Raw genomic sequence first — 15,077 nt, 5'->3', positions numbered from 1 at the left:
AGGAAACCATCAACAAAATAAAAGGGCAACCTACTGAATGGAAGAAAATATTTGCAAATCATATTATCTTACAAGGAGTTAATATCCAAAATGTATAAAGAACTCATACAATCCAATTAAAAAATGAGCAGAGGCTCTGAATAAACATTTCTCCATACAAATGGCAAAGAGGTACATGAAAAGAAGCTTGACATCACTAACATCAGGGAAATGCAAATCAAAATCACAATGAGTTATCATGCTAACATCTATCAGAATGGTTGCTATCAAAAAGACAAGAAATAACAAGTGTTGGTAAGGATATAGAGAAAAGGGAACCCTCATTCACTATTGGTGGGAACGCAAATTTGTGTGGTCACTGTGGAAAACAGTATGGAAATTATTCAAAAAACTAAAAATAGAACCACCACATGATCCAGCAATTCTACTTCTGGTTATTTATCTAAAGAAAAATGAAAACACTGATTTAAAAACATACACGCATCCCTACGTTCATTGCAGTATTATTCACAATACCAAAGAGATGGAAACAACCAGTGTCTGTTGATGGATGAATGGATGAAGACATAATCTCTCTCTCTCTCTCGCTCTCTCTCTCTCTCTCTCTCTCACACACACACACACATAGGAATACTATTCAGCCATTAAAAATCAAATCTTCATTTGCAACAACATGGATAGAACGTGAGAGTATACTGAGTGAAACGACTAAGAGAAAAAGACAAACACCATATGATTTCACTTATATGTGGAATCTAAAAAACAAAACAAAACTGAAAGATGAAGAGAACAGAATGATGGTTGCCAGATAGGAAAGGGATAAGAGGTGGGGTATGTGGGGGAGAAAAGGGTTAAAGAGTGCAAACTTACAGTCATAAATACACAAATCATAGAGATGTAATGTACAGCTTGATGATTATAGTCAATAACACCATATGTATATTATGTAATTTTATATAGTGACAAAGGAAACTAGACTTATTGTGGTGATCATTTCACAGGGTATACCAATACTGAATTATTGTCATACACCTGAAAGTAATATAATATTATATGTCAATTATGCCTCAATTCAAAATTTTTTTAAAAAATCACACCACCCAACTGATTTTCAAGTAGGTGACTTTGGGACCAAACTGTGAGAAATCTTGGAAGTTAATAGGACACCTTAAAAGTAAACATAGGCTCCAGGTCCACTATAAACAATTATTATTTATTACCAAGTTCCCAGGAATCTATGTTATAGAGATAGAGGAACAAAGGATACTACTATTAAGTCCAAAACTGATAAACCTGAGATTTTATGCCATTATAAATATATCCCAAGTATATAGGTATGCATTTTTTTTTAAAGATTTTATTTATTTATTTGACTGAGAGAAATCACAAGTAGTCGGAGAGGCAGGCAGAGAGAGAGAGGGGGAAGCAGGCTCCCCGCTGAGCAGAGAGCCTGATGCAGGACTCAATCCCAGGACCCCGAGATCATGACCCGAGCCGAAGGCAGCGGCCTAACCCACTGAGCCACCCAGGCGCCCCTAGGTATGCATTTTTATGTTATATATATATATTATACCTCAGGTATAACCATATGTTTATTATATATTATAAGTATTACTTAGATATTGTATCTTTTTATATACATTATATATCATTTCAACCTATTATTATCTTTCTGAGGTATAAATATGTATATTTGTGTGTGTATATATGTATATATTCATATTATATGTATATAAGGAAAATGAAAAGACATGACTAAATTCAACATCCATTTATGATAATAACTCTCAACAAACAGGTATGATATATATATACACACATATATATACAAACACAAAGACATATAAATAATATATACATGTACACATATACAGATACACACACACACAAAATATATACATATACACCTTAGAAGGATAGTAACAGGTTGAATTATCTGCAAATCCAGTAGAATAAAGACTTAGATGTAAAATTGAGTTGTTTTAAGGAAAATTTTTAAATATAGCTATCTTTGCATGACTGTGAAAGAACTATGAGTACATGTTTCATATTCACCCCACATACAGCTATGATACTATATATGAAGCTGAAGAAATTCCTTCTTTAAAAATTGAAACCTAGGGGTTCCTGGATGGCTCAGTTGTTAAGCCTTTGCCTTTGGTTCACATCATGATCTCAGGTCCTGGGATTGAGTCCCACTTCTGAGCTCCCTGCTCAGGAGCTCTCTGCTCCTCCCTCTCCCTCTCCCTCTGCCTGCTGCTCACCCTGCTTGTGCTCACTCTCCCTCTGTCAACTGAATAAATAAAATCTTTTTTTAAATAAATAAATAAATAAATTTTGGAAACTACATAGGGAACAAAGGCTCTCAGAGTGAGAAATGTGCCCTACACAGGTCCTCCTCATCTTCCAGTTCAGGGTGGGGTAGCAGTAGTACCCAGGCTGACTGTTTCTTTTCTCCCCAGGGAGACATGATCTGCCCAAATGCACACCATTGTGCTAATGCTATTAGAGGTACAGAAGCTAGTAATGGCAGAGGAAACTCATGCTCACCAAATTTAATAATCAACCTCCTCCTTCCAATAATAAATGTGAACAACTGAGAATTTCCAGTTACATTTAAAACCAACAACAAAAAAGAAAAAGGCCAAAATGAGTAGAGGACAACTGATTCTGGAGGGAACAAATAATTTCGGTAAGAGAAGAGGACTTCAAAACCATTCTCATTAATATTGTAAGAAAGACTTAAGAAGATATCCATTTACAAAGCAGAATAGGCTAATATGCAAAAAGGGAATAACAAAATAAGAATCCAGAAAAAATAAGGATACAATTATCAAAATGAAGGGAAAAATTAAAGGGAAAATTAAGGGAAAAAATTAGTTGAGTTGGAAGAAAAAAAAAGAAGTCTCCCAAAATGTAAAGCAATAAAACCTAGAGATGAAAATATTTTTTTTAAGTCAAGAATAAGATATAAATCCAGAAGGTCCAGCATCCATCTAAGGAGGATCTTTAACAACAGAACAAAGAAAACCTGGGTGGCTCAGTGGATTAAAGCGTCTGCCTTTATGATCTCAGGGTCCTGGAATCAAGCCCCACATCAGGCTCTCTGCTCAGCGGGGAGCCTGCTTCTCCCCACACTCTCCTCTCTACCCACCTCTCTGCCTGCCTCTCTGCCTACTTGTGATCGCTGTCAAATAAATAAATAAATGAAAAAATCTATCTTTTAAAAAAAGAACAAAGAAGCAGAAATAATCAAATAGTAGAAGAAAATTCTTAGAGCCTAAAACAGGACCCTTCAAAATGTGGTTCACCAAAAATGAAAAATAACTCAGAAACACGACCTCACTAAAGGTCAGGACATCTCAATGGGTGCTCCTTTTCAATTCTTTTCTCTGGATCCTCTTCTCTTTGTATGGACATGAGGCCTTATTATTTTCACTTCTTTCCTTTGTCTCTGCTATATTTCACTCATTCACTAAATGATCTCATCTAAACTCATCATTTTGGAGAGTGCTTGGTTGGCTCAGTCGGAAGGCATCTGACTCAATTACTGCTCAGGATCATATCGAGCCCGCTGTCAGGTTCCACACTCAGCAGAGAGTCTATTGGAGGATTCTTTCTCTTTCCCTCTTCCCCTCCCTCCACTTGGGCACTCTCTCTTAAAAAACAAAACAAAACAAAACAAAACCACACACACCTTAAAAATAAATAAATAATGGACTCATTACTTTGAATGTCGTCCATATATTGATAGCTCCAATTTTTTCTGTCCATTCACAATCTCTCCACAAAACTCCAGACATCAAATTGATTTCCTTTCTGCAATCTAACCTACATTTCAAATATATTACATCTACAATAGAATATCATCTCAATCCATACTCCAAACTGCTCATCTCCTTGTCTTCCTGTCTCAAAAAAGAGAACACCATTAATCCAGTTGCTCAGGCTACAAAATCACGGCTCATGCTGAACTCCTCTTCCTCATATTCTACCACGAATCCATCAGCAAGGTCAACATCTAGCACGGATTTACAAGAACGGTATGTCCAAGAAGAACATGAATTCCCTAACACTACAAAGGAGATGCATCCTCTCTCCTACCATTCACTGCCCTGTTTGTACTAATAACATCTCTCATTCAAAGCAATGCAGTTTTTAAGAACATGAGAATGCCTCTCTTTGTCCATGGCATAAACACTGCACATTCTACAGTAAATGATACTCACATGCTATTTCAAATGTTGAGAGTATTGGTTTCCATTCTCAAATTATCAAACTATAAAAAACTTAATTTACTAAATTAATTGTAAATTCTATAAACCTTGAAAATGTGAAAGTAATGCAAAACAGGCAGTAACAGGTAGAAGTAGATGTGGAGGAAAATATGAGGACAATAAATATCTGACTTACTCAGTAGGAAATCAAGAAACACTGTCAAAAATGAATAGGTCAAGAAATAGAATTTTTATGAAGTTAAATAAAAAAAGAATTTTTTTAATGAACTGGCAGGAAGTGGGAGTAGGGAAAGAAGACAAGTCTAAGTGAAATTAATATCTCATGCCACAGATGGGAAACAATAGCGATTTTTAAATTGATACATTAACAAATAAAGTGCATGGATATTATTTAAGACTTGAAATTAAACTCCAGAAAAACTAACCATAAAATCACTGGAAATAATTACTTCTGATGAGTGGTAATGAAGGTGAGTGTATTGAACTTTGCTTTTCAGTTAGCATCCTCGTCAGTGTTTGAATTTTTATTATGGCACATATTGCTGGCATAGCAATTATATAAACAAATAAAAATAAATATATTACTAAATAACAGAGCAAATGATCACATCTAAGCTAGTTTTATGTCTACATTTTCACACATTTACCTCCATAAAAATTTATAAAGAGACACCAGTTTTTGCTTCAGTGTTGTTCAGTAGCATAAGAGATAAATGTTGACCTAGGAGCCACTATGAAAGTACAAAGACTGGCTAAATACAATCTGGTCAAAATATCTAGATGCCAGAGAGTATAATTAGTAAAAGAATTTTATACAAAGGATCCTTCACATTTAGAACCAGAAAAGCTCACACAGTGATTCACTATAATTCATCTCCTTAAAGTACTGCAGGCCTATATGCCCCTTCAAAGGGAGATACTGCTGTTTTCAACACAGTTAACACTTCCATTGTCCTAATACTACCTCGTGTCCTATTTCTATGCTTATAAACATGGCACTATTTTTACCTTGAATAATGCATGGCTTGGTGGCCTGCAATATTAAAATAGAAGTCTGTGGTGTGCTTCATCTCATTGGTGTGCCCAGTGGCCTCAATCCAGTGTCCTATTGGGAGACAATAAACACCATCCACCAAGTTGTTTTCATTATAGGTACAGCAACGGTCATGGTGAGGTCCATTGCCTGGAACAAGAAGAAATGACAAACAGAGCAATTAAATCAATGTTTTGCTTAAACACCCGCAGAGTAGCTGATGCAAAATTAATAATAAGAAGAAAATAAATACAAAGCTTCTCAATCCACACATTTCATTATAAACAAAAATAGACTAGAGGGGAAAAACAGAAGAAATTTGTAATTACATATGAATTTCATAGAGTTCTGTGCTCCCTTTGAATACATGCGTATTACCAAGAGCATACTAACTCTCAGAATTTAATGGTACCTCTCAGTGCCCTAACTACTCGTTGTGAGTCATTTTGCAGCCTTTTTTTTCTTTTTGGTATGCAAATTCATAACTAAAATCAGTAATAAAAAAGAATCATTAATAAAGTGTTTTAGTATCAGCTCAAATAACAAATGAATTTTTAAAATAAATACATTAATAAATAATAAAACAAATTATCACATCCAAACTGGTCTGCATGTAAATCAGTGGTTAGTACTATTTTCAGATGGGAAATTGTCACAAAGATTAGTTATGTTGCCCAAGGTCACAAAACTAGTAAGTGCCAAGCTAGTAGCAAACTGATACCCCTAGATCCCCATCTTTCGGGCACCTGATACCTTCATGTTGTTTTCTGCCTGCTTCACAACCACCAGCACACACCATCCTCCCTCCATGGAGTGAATCAAAAGAGACAGAGATGGAAGAACATGTCTCTGAAAATACTATTTGCCTACATCACATTCTGCCCAGTATCAACTACACTAGTAAACAGATCCTTTACTTCTATGAAATTATAATTCATACATTATTTCTATTTGCCCGTCTTATGTGACCACCTCATTTCAAATCATTCCTTTCCTTAAACTACCTAATTTTCATATACTTCTTCAAAACAAAAAAAGTATAAGCAAAATAAAAATAGGAATAAGTCACATTTGTTACAAACATAAAAATCAGACACATTTGTTCCTTGATCTATCTTATAGAATATTTTACCTAAAGTTATTTGGCATAAAATCTCAAAAACAAAAAAATATTTAAGTCATTGGACCATTCTTTAGGATATAACTCCCTTGCACCAAGTAGGAGGTACAAGATGGTTCCCTTAACAAATCATCACTGATCCTCCTAGATCAGACTTCTCTTTTTCTCTTGATGGCTACAAGGCACTACACCAAGTGGTCCTTTACCCTTGATATATTAAATATCAATGATGATGAAAACCAAACTGTACTAGTAACCCCACTTCTAGAAACATATCAAATAGAAATATAACAAGAATAAAAGAGATACATAGAGATGCATGTGTGAATAATACTCTTTTAATAGCACACACTCTAAACTATATAAGTTCATCTATTCATTTTTCCACAAATACTTATTAAATGTCAAAAACATGATCTACACTACACTGTGCTGTCATGTTAAGGATTTTGGTATTTTCCATAGGAACAACAAAAAAATGAAATATTTTAAGTAGGCAGGTAACATCACCAAGTTTTATTTTAAAAGTATCTCTCTGGTTACAGAGTAAAAATGTAATTCAAATGCAATGAGATTAAAGCAAAAAGTCCATTTAAGAAACTACTGCTCTAGCCCAGACAGGAGATGACTGATGAAAGCCTGGAGGTAGAAGTGGAAAAGAGTGGGCAGATTCAGGAAGGAAAACCCACAGGACATGGTGATTAACTGGATATGGAAGGTGAAGGATAAAGGGAAGAAACAATGACTCTAGGCTTCTGGCAAATATAACTCAATATATGGTGGTATCATTCACTAAGATGTAAAATCTGACGGGAAGATCATCAGTCTAGTTTTTGGACTTGAAGTGCCATTTAGATACAAAAAAAAAAAAAAAAGAGAGAGAGATATTAAGTACAGAGTCGGCATTATCAGTTTGACATCAGACCAGAGATCTGAAGTAGAAAAACGAATTTATGAGTCATCTAAGTATAAACGGCAATTGAGGCAAGGCTATATAGATGAGTCACAATGAAAAACAATAGTGATATAGAAAAAAAAGGTTTCTAGAACCAAGTCTGAAAGCATCCCAACATTTGATACCTGGATAAAAAAGGATGAGCTTACAACGAACACACAGCATGCAAGAGATAGGGAGGGCAAGCAAGAAGAGGAGTAGAGAATGAGGGGGAGAGAGAGAGAAACCTAAGCAGACTCCATGCTAAGCACTGAGCCTGATGGGGTGGGGTGGGGGAAGGGGCTGATCTAACAACCCTGAGATCATAACCTGAGACAAAACCAAAAATTGGACACTTAACAGACTGAGCCACCCAGGTGCCCCAAGACTTACAACAATTTAAATGTTACAACTTAAATAAATACATTACTGAGGAGTTCAAATAGACATAAATGACAACATTCAAGAAAAATTATTTACACAACATCAACTTCCTAAGAATTCGTCATTCCTAGAATTAGTTTTTTGAATTACTCATTTTTACACATACATGTTTTAGGAGAAGTAACAAAACACTTCCATTTCTTTCAGCAAGGGAAGTGTCAGTGGAGGCCAAATGGAGAACTGGAACTCTCACCCCACTCAGTAGTAATAAAGTCAATCCCTTCAGTTGTCAGTGGGTGGGGAACCTGGGTAATGAGGTATCCCCACCCTCCTACTGGAGCAGTGCTAGGGGAATCCAGTTAAATCAGAAAATTTGAATAAGATCCAGGGACACATTATATAATACTCAACAGGTTCAGGTTTCAAATCCTTATATCAAAAATCACAAAGATCTCAAACTGAATAAAAATTAAAAATGCTTACAAGATGCCAACATCAAGATGACAGAGATGTTATAATTATCTGAAAAAGATATTAAAAAAAATGAACCAAGTGTATGATGTCTGGAAGAAACTTACTTCAAATTATAGGCAGGTACAAAGTAAAAGTGTAGAAAAAGATACACCATGCAAAATTAATCAAAAGAAAGAACAGGTGGTTATGTTAATATCATATAAAGTAGAACCTTCAGAGCAAAGATTACTATAAAGAGAAAGGGAAATTATATGATATTTAAAGTATTAATCTATCAAGAAGCTGTAAGAATTCTAAATGTGTACATAACAAAAAACTGAGCTGCAAATATATGAAACTAAAAACTAAGACAGCTAAATGGAGAAAAGACAAGTCTAGAATCATAGTTGGGAATTTAAACACCTCTTTCTCAAAAACTGATAGAACAACTAGACAAAAAATCAGCAAAGAATAAAATAACTCAACATCAACATCAACCAATGGAATCTAGTTGACAATTACAGAACACATTACCCAACAATAGCTGAATGCACACTTTCAAGTGTGCACAGAACATATACCAAGCTAAATCATATCCTGGACCATAAGACAATATCAAAACATTAAAATTAAATCACAGAAAGTGCTTTCTCTAACCTCAAAGGAATCAAATTAGAAATCAATAACAGATAATGGGGAAATTTTCAAACACTTGGAAACAAATATACATATTACTAAATAATCTATGGGTCAAAAACGAAGTCTCAAAGTTATTAAAAATACATTGCAATGAATGAAAATCAAAATAATATGTATCAAAATATGTGGGACACAGCTAAAGCAGTGCTGTGAGGGAAATTTATAGCATTTAATACATACAATAAAAATAGGAAAGTTTCAAATCAATCTAATCTCCTCTTCAAGAAATTAGAAAAAGGAAAGCAAAATAAACCCAAAGCAAAAATAAGAAATAAAGAATGAAAATAAATGAAATTAAAAACAGAAAAACATTAGAGAAAATCAAGAAACAAAGAGCTGGGTTTTTTAAAAGATCATTAAAACTGGCAAACCTCTAACAAGACTGGCAAAGAAAAGTGAGAAAAGGCAGTTGTTAGAAGTAATATGGAAAGATCCTGTGTAGCTTTCTATATTACTTCTAACAACTCCATGTGAATATACGATTACCTCAAAATAATAAGTTTAATAAACAAAACTTGGGTGCTTGTTATGTTTTGCTTTTTCCAAATAGACTGGAAATTTTTTAAGCTTCTAATTCACTTTCTATTCCATAAGACTGGCCTAAGAGTACAATATATATAAAACACATTATTTAATACCACAGTGATCTTTTATGCCTAGGAGCTCAGTTAACATTTCCAGGTCTCATCTACTTTATAAAAGGGCCAGCTGGCTAGGCTGTGAGAAGCCCAGATATGGACCTTCAACTCTATGGTCAAATAATCTTCAAAAAAGCAGGAAAAAATTTACAGTGAAAAAAAAGACAGCCTCTTTAATAAATGGTGCTGGAAAAATTGGACAGTTTTGTGTACAAGAATGAAACCCAACCATTCTCTTACACCATACACAAAGATAAGCTCGAAATGGATAAAAGACCTCAAAGTGAGACAGGAATCCATCAGAATCATGGAGGAGAACATAGGCAGTAACCTCTTTGATACCAGCCACAGCAACTTCTTTCAAGATATGTCTCCAAAGGCAAAGGAAACAAAAGTGAAAATGAACTTTTGGGACTTCAAGAAGATCAAAAGTTTCTGCACAACAAAGGAAACAGTCAACAGAACAAAGAGGCAACACATGGAATAGGAGAAGATATTTGCAAATGACACTAGAGACAAAGGGCTGATGTCCAAGATCTATAAAGAACTCCACAAACTTAGGGCACATGGGTGGCTGAGTGGGTTAAGCCTCTGCCTTCAGCTCAGGTCATGATCCCAGAGTCCTGTAATCGAGACCCGCATCAGGCTCTCTGCTCAGCAGGCAGCCTGCTTCCCCTCCTCCCCACCCACTCTGACTGACTCTCTGCCTACTTGTGATCTCTGTCAAAGAAATAAATAAAATCTTAAAAAAAAAAAAAAAGAACTCCTCAAACTCAACACACGCAAAATAGATAACCATGTCAAAAAATGGGCAGAAGACATGAACAGACACTTCTCCAATGAAGACATACAAATGGCTAACAGACACATGAAAAAATGTTCATCATCATTAGCCATCAGGGAGACTCAAATCAAAACCACATTGAGATACTACCTTACACCAGTTAGAATGGCCAAAATTAACAAGACAGGAAACAACAAGTGCTGGAGAAGATGTGGAGAATGAGAAACCCTCTTACACTGTTGGTAGGAATGTAAGTTGGTGCAGCTACTTTGGAAAACAGTGTAGAGATTCTTTAAGAAATTAAAAATAGAGAAAATAGAGCTACCCTATGACCCTGCAATTGCACTACTGGATATTTACCCCAAAGATACAGGTGTAGTGAAAAGAAGAGCCATCTATACCCCAATGTTCATAGCAGCAATGGCCATAGTTGCCAAACAGTGGAAAGAACCAAGATGCCCTTCAACGACAAATGGATAGGGAAGATATGGTCCATATATACAATGGAGTATTATGCCTCCATCAGAAAGGATAAATACCCAACTTTTGTATCAACATGGATGGGATTGGAGGAGATTACACTGAGTGAAATAAGTCAGCAGAGAGAGTCAATTATCTTATGGTTTCACTTACTTGTGAAGCATAAGGAATAACCTGGAGGACATTAGAAGAAGAAAAGGAAAAGTGAATTGTGGCAAATTGGAGGGGAGAAGAACCATGAGAGAATTTGGACTCTGAGAAACAAACTGAGGTTTTGAAGGGGAGAGGGTGGAGGGTTGGGTGAGCCTAGTGGTGGGTATTATGGAGGGCACGCATTGCATGGAGCACTGGGTGTGGTGCATAAACAATGAATTTTGGAACACTGAAAAAAAAATAAAGTTAAATTAAATAATTTTAAAAAGAAGGTTAAAGGAGTAACTTTGTGGCAGGGGAATAGGTGGGGGAGGAGGTGGAAGTGAATTATTTGTCCAGATTGGAGCTGGCCATTGTCAATTATTCATTAGCATTAATTTAAAATAAATAAACAGCTCACTAAGGTAGAACAAACTAATCTGTTATTGGCAGAAAAGTGGAAATGGATTGATTTAACTAACAATAAACACCTCTTTCCATAGAGCAAATTTGGCCATCATGTTATTTGTTCATCAAGGCAATATAGGTAAGTTAAAATAAAGTGTATAAATGTCAAGGAATAAGAGGCCTGCTTCCTGACACTCAAAAAAAAAAAAAAAAAAAAAAAAAAAACAACAACAACAAAAAAAAACAGAGAAGTAAGAAGCCTCAGAATTTAAAATCTTAACCAACACATTATTTCAAATAGTTCTACAAGTTTGAAAGTTCAGGTTAAAACAAGTATATTTTTTACAAAATCAGGAAGATTTTTTAATTTTTATTTCATTTCAATGTTCCAAAATTCATTGTTTATGCACCACACCCAGTGCTCTATGCAATTTACGCCCTCCTTAATACCCACCACCAGGTTTACCCTACCCCCCCAACCCCTCTCCCCTCCAAAACCCTGTTTGTTTCTCAGAAGTTTTTAAGTTATATTGCATAAACACAATCAATTGGATAGTGCAGTCCACTTAAAATTAAAATTCTTATTATTATTCATGATATTTTATTTGAATCAATCCTCTTTGGAGTTTAATTAGTTTAAAGTTTTTTTCTAGCACATGAACATTAAATCTGAACCTAACACATTAATCTCTAATTTTAGCTAGTAATTCACCCAAATCAAATTTCTCATGCCCCATCTATTACTGCCTCAGAAGCTACTGGTGCATTAAGTTGTACAAACATGGTATAATCATTACCAACTCTTTGGCATTTTGATATTCTGTTCCAGTGGCAAAAAGCAAAATCAGGGGTACCTGGGTGGCTCAGTGGGTTAAAGCCTCTGCCTTCGGCTTGGGTCATGATCCCAGGGTCCTGGGATGGAGCCCCACATCAGGCTCTCTGCTCAGCAGGGAGCCTGCTTCCCTTCCTCTCTCTCTGCCTGCCTCTCCGCCTACTTATGATCTATGTGTGTCAAATAAATAAATAAAATCTTCTTAAAAATTTTAAAAAAAATAAAATAAAACATAGAAAAATTCTTTTTGCTGAACCAACTGCCTTTCTAAAAGAGTGGATCCTGTTTGAGTTGAGCACTTTGATAAATTGCAATCTGCAATGGTAGAAAAAAAGCTGGGTTTGGGGCTGGGGATGGGAGATAGCTGAACTGCTTTGTAGACTAGGGGACTCAGATGCAATCAAGGAAGGAGAGGATGGGGGAAAAGGATGTTGAGATTCAGAAGAAGGAAAGGTAAGAAGGAGAAAGAGGAAAGAGAAGAGAGGATTCAGGTAGTAATAAACTACAAAAGGTGAAGCAGATAATCAAAACAAGCTGGTCAGGAGAACAACAAAGAGCAGGTAAAGGCAAGCATTTCAATATTTAATTTGCGTTGTCTGTCCTTCTGTTATTTCCTCTTTCCTCTTCACCAACTGCCAATATAACCCACTACACTCACACAAATTTCTTGTATAGAGAGAGAGAACAGTCCACTAATAAAAATTTATTTAAAAACCAGATTCCTTGCCTATGTTGACTTGATATAGAACAAGCAGAGCAGAAGCAAGAAAGCAAAGTCAAGAACGGCCATGAGGGGGCGCCTGGGTGCCTCAGTGGGTTAAAGCCTCTGCCTTCGGCTCAGGTCATGATCCCAGGGTCCTGGGATCGAGCCCCGCGTCGGACTCTCTGCTCAGCCGAGAGTCTGCTTCTCCCTCTCTTTCTCTCTGCCTGCCTCTCTGCCTGCTTGTGATCTCTGTCTGTCAAATAAATAAAATAAAAAATCTTTAAAAAAAAAAAAAAAAAAAAAGAACGGCCATGAGGATGTAAACCTTTGTTGCTTACACAGGCATCTTAGAGAGGTTCCAATCTCCCAAATCTACAGCAATAGAGACTAATTACATATATATAGTAGAATAAAGAGAATATATATATGAATACATACATATGTGTGTATTCTACACACACACAACAGAATGAAGTGTTAAGAAATAAAGCAATGAACTCTAATAGGAAAATAACCAATGCAAGACTTACGTAGAACATTTTCATTTAAAAAGATTTTTATCTTATTTCATTAAAGAAATGCACAAATCTTAATTAAAAAATATAAGTAGACAACACTTTCTGCTAATGGTAAAAAACAATGTTATTTGGCTAATGAAAACTAGGAAATCATTGACCACACGAGGATATGAAGGAAATTCTATACTAACTCAGACAGGTGGACAAAGCCCCATTCCTGTGTAACAGTACTGCACTAAGATAGGTTTATATAGTTAAGAGTGTCATGGCTACAGTTAGAGCTGAAATAACTCCTAAGAAAAATCCAGTATAAAGTAACCCAACAAATTTGAAAAGAGCTTTGAGGGATTTGGTTAAAAATAATAGTAACTACAAACACAAATGGTGGCCCACTTAGCAATGACAAAAACAGGAAATTAGACTTCGAGATAACAAGGATTTTCTATGGTAGATATGAAAATACTACTTGAGAAGGAGGATAGAGTTTGGAGCAACCAGAGAGAAAACATCAAATGTGACAAGGTGATTAAGGTAATGAACCAAACACCTGGCTCAGGTGTGTGTATGTGTATGTATGTGCAAGTGCATGTGTATGCACTTGTATATATATGCGTGTGCATTGTGTGACTGTCTTTCCAAGTAGAATTATTGATAAATGGTGATTGTTATTTTTATGGCAAATAAGTTGAAATGTGGGATACGTAAACATCTTCTCTTCAGAACATCTGGACATAGAAACTTATCTAACTCTTTTAGTCAAAAATGAGCCACTCAGCCTAAGACAATTACTTGATGGAATTCCAAGTCAGCAGGCTCATACCTTTGTACATAATAGGTCTGGCCTTTTTTGTTCTCATTAATAACCAGACTTAAGATCATTCAAATTCTATGAGAATGCTTCAAATTCTATGAAATGATCAACAAAAGTCCTTGAGTTGTTTGGTAGGTAGGTATGATGTGTTGGTCTTCTCAAAGGTGAGCTTGTTGTGTGCAGCAGGAATGATTAATAAAGCTTAACCCTGGACCCACTCTTGGCCAAGCCTCCAGAGGAGATCTTTTAAGTAAAACTCCTAGAATAATCTTGATCGGTTCCAGCTAAGAATTTTAAGAGGAAAAAAAAAAAAAATCAACGGCTGCCAACCATACAGAAAACATTAGAAGTGGAAATTAGGGGAAATTCCCAAGATTACAGAAAAGTATGGGGAAAATGGAAGTTTATATTAAGTTAGGCTGAAAACATATAAGAGAAGGAAAAAAAGAACTTACAGAAGAAGAAAAATTCAATAGTTCTTTTTTCTTAAAAGATTTACTAATATGTAATATCTTCATTGTTATGAACTAACTTATGTTTCCCCCAAATTTATACATCGAAGCTCTGAATCCCAATGTGGATTATACCTAGAAATAAGGCCTTTAGGGAGGTAAAATCAGAAGGGTGAGGCCCTAATCCAATAGGATTGGTGTCTACAAAAAGGGGAAGGGACACCAGAGCTGTGTCTCCAAGCAGGCCAGGATGAAAAACTGCATGAGGACATAGTGAGAAGGTAGCCATCGGCAAGCCTGAAAGACTTCTCACCAGAAAACAAAGCTGATGGCTCTCTGATCTGGGTCACCCTGCTTCTAGAACTGTGCAAAAATAAATGTTTGTCATAGGTCACCAGTCTATAATATTTTGCTGTAGCAGCCCAAGCAGACTAATGTAATCATATATACATGAAATA

General features: G+C 35.7%; 1 protein-coding gene across 3 annotated transcripts in view; it reads right to left on the bottom strand.

Moving 5' to 3' along the window:
* EPM2A (EPM2A glucan phosphatase, laforin) overlaps positions 1-15,077 on the bottom strand; it is a 155,746-nt gene that overhangs the window by 55,183 nt on the left and 85,486 nt on the right. For all 3 annotated transcript variants that reach the window (XM_059177332.1, XM_059177333.1, XM_059177331.1), the window contains exon 2: positions 5,247-5,421. In XM_059177332.1, coding sequence (XP_059033315.1) covers positions 5,247-5,308 — 62 coding nt within the window. In that variant the 5' untranslated portion in view covers positions 5,309-5,421. The remainder of the gene's footprint in view (positions 1-5,246; positions 5,422-15,077) is intronic.

The sequence above is a fragment of the Mustela lutreola genome, chromosome 6 (genome assembly GCF_030435805.1).
Source record: "Mustela lutreola isolate mMusLut2 chromosome 6, mMusLut2.pri, whole genome shotgun sequence".
NCBI lineage: Eukaryota > Metazoa > Chordata > Mammalia > Carnivora > Mustelidae > Mustela > Mustela lutreola.
This window is presented reverse-complemented; position numbering and strand designations above follow the sequence as displayed.